Genomic DNA, 4,954 nt, shown 5'->3' on the forward strand with positions numbered 1-4,954 from the left:
TTCTAGACCTGGAAGGAACTGAACAACACAAATGTTTGAATCATTTTTGTCTGTCCCAAACTGGGTGTGATCTTGGAGACATTGAAAACTGGAATCCAAAAGATATTTTCCTTGACAACCTCAAAGAAATCTCAAATTTTTCTCAGAGATTGGGCAGGAGACATGAAACTGATATTCACCAAATCCCACAACTTAAGGAGTAGAAGGCTTGCAGGTAATCGGTACCAGTAATAATAATAATTTTGGTATTTGTTAAGCGCCTTCTACGTGTCAGGCATTGTACTAAGCGCTGGCATGGATACAAGCAAATCAGGTTGGACACAGTATTTATTGCATTCTTACAGCATGCAGTGCGATGTACTAAAGAGCATGGGAAGTATAAAACAAGCAAGTGATAAATTCCCATCCTGGAAGGAGCTTGCACTGTAATGAAGGGAGATAAACATGAAAAGGTTAACGAGCAAAGTAAACAAAATAAATAGTTCAATGTACAACCGAATTAACAAAAATACACAGGTCATAACGATGAGTATAAGTAGATAGGTGTTAGAGATGGTAGATGGATTTATGTGATGTGAGGTACTGGCAAGTAATCCAAAGCACGTCGGAGCGGGTAGGCTTTCAGGAGGGTTTTGAATACGAAGAGGGCTGTGGTTTATTGGATCTGGGGAGGGAGAAAGTTTTGGGCCGCAGGGAGAGTATGACCGAGGGGATAGAGGTGGAAAAGTTGAGAATGAGGTTTAGCTAGATGGTTAGCTGGAGAGGAACAAAGCCGATAGGAGAAAGAGGGTAAAGAGAGAACTGGTTAAGGTGGGGTGATTGGTGGAGATCTCCGAAGCCGACTTTGAGGAGTCTCTCCTTGATGGGGAGGGACAGGAGAGGCAGCGAGGGGTTTGTAGGAACAGAGAGATGTGGGCTGAAAATGAAGATGAGTTGTGCAGCAGTGTGTAATACAGTTAGAGAGAGGAGGGGCTGGAGGTAGGGAGACCAGAGAGGAAGCTGATAAAATAACTTCGCTGAGAAACGACCAGAGTTCGTATAGAGTCTGTAGCTGCTCGGGCGGAGACGGAGGGCCGCTCAAAGGACCGGGAGGATTTGGAAGTAGACCGAACGTGAGAACGAAGGAGAGTGAGGCATCCAGGCCGAGGTCTAAGTTCCGGGCTTCTGAGAGGGGGAGAATGCCAGTGTCACTGACAGAGGCGGGGAAAGTTGGATTCTAGGGAAGGCGGCCATTCCTCCCAAAGCATCTTTGGGAGCCTCCATCAAAGGCAGAGAGCTGTCTGAGAGAGTGTGGCAATTCTTACGATCCGATCTGGGATAGCGTCTTTGGACACTTTACTTCCCAGGTAGCAGGGTGAGCATCCTTCCCTTCAGTAGAAAGAGGCCTCCTCGTAAGGGAAGACGGCTTGGGAGGTGGAGCGGGAGCTGCCGCCGGGGGGGCTGTGGCGGCAGGGCCCAAACCGGTAGCAGAGGGACTTGAGATGCCTCCGGAATTTAATCCCCACAAAGACATAGAGCACCGGATTGAAACAGCAGTGGGAGAAGGCGATCTCCCGGCTGATGTGCAGGGCGTACTCCAGTTGCTTGTAAAGGCTGCAGCTGGGAATGATGTGGAATCTTACCAGGGTCTCCAGGAACACAAGCACATTGTACGGCCCCCAGCTCAGAAAATAGGCCATCACGATGGCGAAGATGAGCCGCACGGTCCGATGTCGCCGCCGGGACCTGGACCGGACCAGGGTCCTCAGGATCTCGATGTAGCAGAACAGGATGATGACCATGGAGAACAAGAAGAAGACATTGTGCTGACAGACGGACACCAACAACCACTTGGGCTCAAAGTAATCACAGAACTCCGGGTTAACGGCCTTTTCGGAACCAGTCATCACCTTGTGGAAAATGGCGTCGGGGATGGCGGCCGCCAGACTGGTGACCCAAATGGCCAAGCTCACCAGGAGTCGGTATCGGAGGGTGTGGGTCCGCAGGGTGGACAGGGGATTCACCACGGACAGATAGCGGTGGATGGTCATCACCGTCAGGAAGATGATGCTGCTGTAGAGGCTGAGGGAGAAAAGTAAGTTGAGGATCTTGCAGAGGACGTCCCCGAAGATCCACCCCAAATGATGGGCTGTGGTCCAGAAAGGGAGCAGGCAAGAGAAGACCAGGTCGGAGAGGCAGAGGTTGAAAATGAAGGTGTTGGTGATGGACTCCAGGTTTTCATATCTTATGAGGACACACAGAACCAGGCTATTTCCTATCAGGCTGAGGAAGAACACCAGGCAGTAAAGGACAGAGATATTGATACTGACAAAGCCGAAGACCTCTTCACTGTCACACAGATAGCTTTCAGGGTCAAGGTTGTAGCTGTAGTCTAAGGTTGGGGTGGTATATTGGTCACCGGAAGCATTGGAAGTCATCTGGACTTGAGGTCCGTGCATTATTAACTGCATCTATGAGAGAGAGCATACGGTAAAGAACCGATCTCACCCTCGAGTAATAAAGTTCCCTTAGCATTCAAAAAGATTGAGAGCATATCTCTATCTCCTCCCCCACCTACCCCTCCTCTTCCTTCTCACCCTCCTTTTTCCCCTCAGTGCACAGACGTCCCAAAAACTAGACACTTAAATCAGTGCAGAGGTTCAAATCCCAGCTTTATTAATGGCCTGCTGCGTGACTTCCGACAGCAATAATAATGATAATGAGAGTATCTGTTAAACGCTTACTATGCGCCAGGCACCATACTAGGTGCTGGGGTGGAAACAAGCAAATTGGGTTGGACACAGTCCCTGTCCCACTTGGGGCTCACAGTCTTGAGCCCCATTTTACAGATGAGGTTACTGAGGCAAGATGCAAGATGTACTATCCCCCTCCTTAGGCATCTTCCCTTACGAGGAGGCCTCTTTCTCCCGAAGGGAAGGGTGCTCACCCTCCTCACTGGGAAATAAAGTGGACGGAGACGCTATCTCGGATCGGATCGTAAGAAATGCCTCACTCGCAGAAATGCCTCGCTCGATCAGACGACTCTCTGCCTCTGACAGAGGTGCCCAAGGAGACTTGGGAGGAATGGCCGCCCTCCCTAAAATCCAATTTTCCCGCCTCCTTGGGAACAGCCAGCACCCTGCCCACCCGCCTTCATCATTTTCCCTCCCAAACACTCTCCCGAGGCCTGGATTAGGACTTGAATAAAATTGCCAAAGAATTCATTTTGATACTGATGTGCAAATGCAGGTAAACCAATATATAAATCTAGGCCGAGAAATGTGATTTTTATTGGTTAACAGGAAAAAAAAAATACGGTTACCTAATTACCCAAAGAGAAAATCTCTGAGATGTGATTCACTTTTGGCAGGGGTTTGGGGGTTTAAAATTTGATTTTGAAAAACAAACACAAAATATAATGGGCCGAAAAGAAACAGGGAAATTTTTAGTCAAAAATCAAAGAAAAAACAAAGGAGCTTTAGTAGGGTCCATGATCTATTATGGAATAAAGAATTCCACCCTCATGGAATAAAGAGGAAAGTAAAAGCGAATGTCTGCATTTCTGACTCTGGTAAGATCCATGCTTAATATAAACTGTTGCTTGGATCCTATACCTTAAACTCTATGTAAGGTTGAATCAATTACCAGTTAATTCTAGCCAATGAATTAATCCTATTCTCTTCATTTTTTTTTTTGAGGGGGGCGGTTGTTGAGTGCTTACTATGTGCCAGTCATTGTTCTAAGAGCTGGGGTAGTTTCCAGGTAATCAGATTGGTCTTACTCCCTGTCCCACGTGGGGCACACAGACTTGATCCCTATTTCATAGATGAAGTAACTGAAGCACAGAAAAGTTGAGTGACTCACCCAAGGTCACACAGCAGACAAGTGGAAGAATCAGGATTAGACCCCAGGGCCTTCTGACTCCAAGACCCGTGACCTATCCAACAGCTTCTATTGTTGGCTGTGGAGGCTCAACGTTGCCTCTAAACAGGTTGTAATGATCCCTTACAATCATCAGTGATCCGTGTCCACAACAAGATTCTCTTTCATCCAACCGAAGAGAAGAAGGAGAAAAGCTTTATTCTCAAACCGAAAATGCTTTGTCTCCCAGGATCATGGAGATAGGTCGATTTACTGAGGACCTACCGATGGCAAAGCCCCCTATTCAGCTCCTCGGAGAGTACGGCAGACTCCAGACACACATTTCCTCCTCTTAATGAGCTTTCAATCTAATGGCAAAGAAGAAAACCTCGAGTGAGCCACCGTAACAAGAATAATGTTGTAATTTAATGGAAAGCCTTCTCACCTGATTCCAGATTGAGACCTTGTAGAAGGAGCCTTGACTCTTATCTTCTCTTACAATCTTCTTTAATCTTCCTTAAATTAGTTCCCATTTTGAGGTCTCTTCCTCACCTATATAGCCACTCTCCTAATTACGCGCTTCTCAGAATTGCTCCTGGCTCCACCCACCCTTCTCAGATCTCTCCCGCTTCGGAAGTCTTATTGAAGGCTCGTCTCCTCCGAGAAGCCTTCCCTGACTAGGCCCCCCTTTCCTCTTCTCTCACTCCCTTCTGTGTTGTTCTGACTTGCTTCCTTTGCTCTTCCCCCCTTTAGGCCCCATGGCAATCATGTACAAACCTGTAACTTATTTATTTATATTAATGTCATTCTCCTCGCCCTTTAGACTGTAAGCTCCTTGTAGGCAGGGAATGTGAAATGTGTCTATTTACTGTTGTACTGTACTTTCCCAAATGCTTAGTACAGTGCCATGCACTTATGATTGAATGACTGAATGAATGAATGAGAAAAATAAAAAAAAATTAGAAATACAGTCCATGTCTTGTAAGTTCACTGTGGGCAGGGAACATGTTAACCAACTCTACTGTATGGTATTTTCAAACAATCAATCAATAAATGGGTATCTATCGAGGGCTTACTACGTGCAGACCACTGTACTAAGCGCTTGGGAGAGTAC

At 46.8% G+C, this 4,954-nt stretch overlaps 1 protein-coding gene across 4 annotated transcripts; it reads right to left on the bottom strand.

The window, feature by feature from the left end:
• Window positions 1-309: 309 nt before the first annotated feature.
• Window positions 310-4,441, bottom strand: XCR1 (X-C motif chemokine receptor 1). 4 transcript variants are annotated; one of them, XM_039912978.1, is made up of 4 exons: window positions 4,286-4,438; window positions 3,844-4,208; window positions 1,623-2,450; window positions 310-423 (listed from the first exon to the last, which is right to left on the bottom strand). In XM_039912978.1, exons 3-4 carry the CDS (start codon window positions 2,448-2,450, stop codon window positions 361-363), a joined length of 891 nt encoding a protein of 296 aa, XP_039768912.1. In that variant the 5' UTR covers window positions 3,844-4,208; window positions 4,286-4,438; the 3' UTR covers window positions 310-360. The 4 variants fall into 4 exon arrangements, with proteins under 4 accessions (XP_039768912.1, XP_039768911.1, XP_028926494.1 ...); XM_039912977.1 differs by having other exon boundaries at window positions 312-1,751; window positions 1,890-2,450; window positions 4,286-4,441; XM_029070661.2 differs by having other exon boundaries at window positions 312-2,450; window positions 3,844-4,022; window positions 4,126-4,208.
• Window positions 4,442-4,954: the final 513 nt, after the last annotated feature.

This window comes from Ornithorhynchus anatinus, chromosome 8 (genome assembly GCF_004115215.2).
Source record: "Ornithorhynchus anatinus isolate Pmale09 chromosome 8, mOrnAna1.pri.v4, whole genome shotgun sequence".
NCBI classification, from domain to species: domain Eukaryota; kingdom Metazoa; phylum Chordata; class Mammalia; order Monotremata; family Ornithorhynchidae; genus Ornithorhynchus; species Ornithorhynchus anatinus.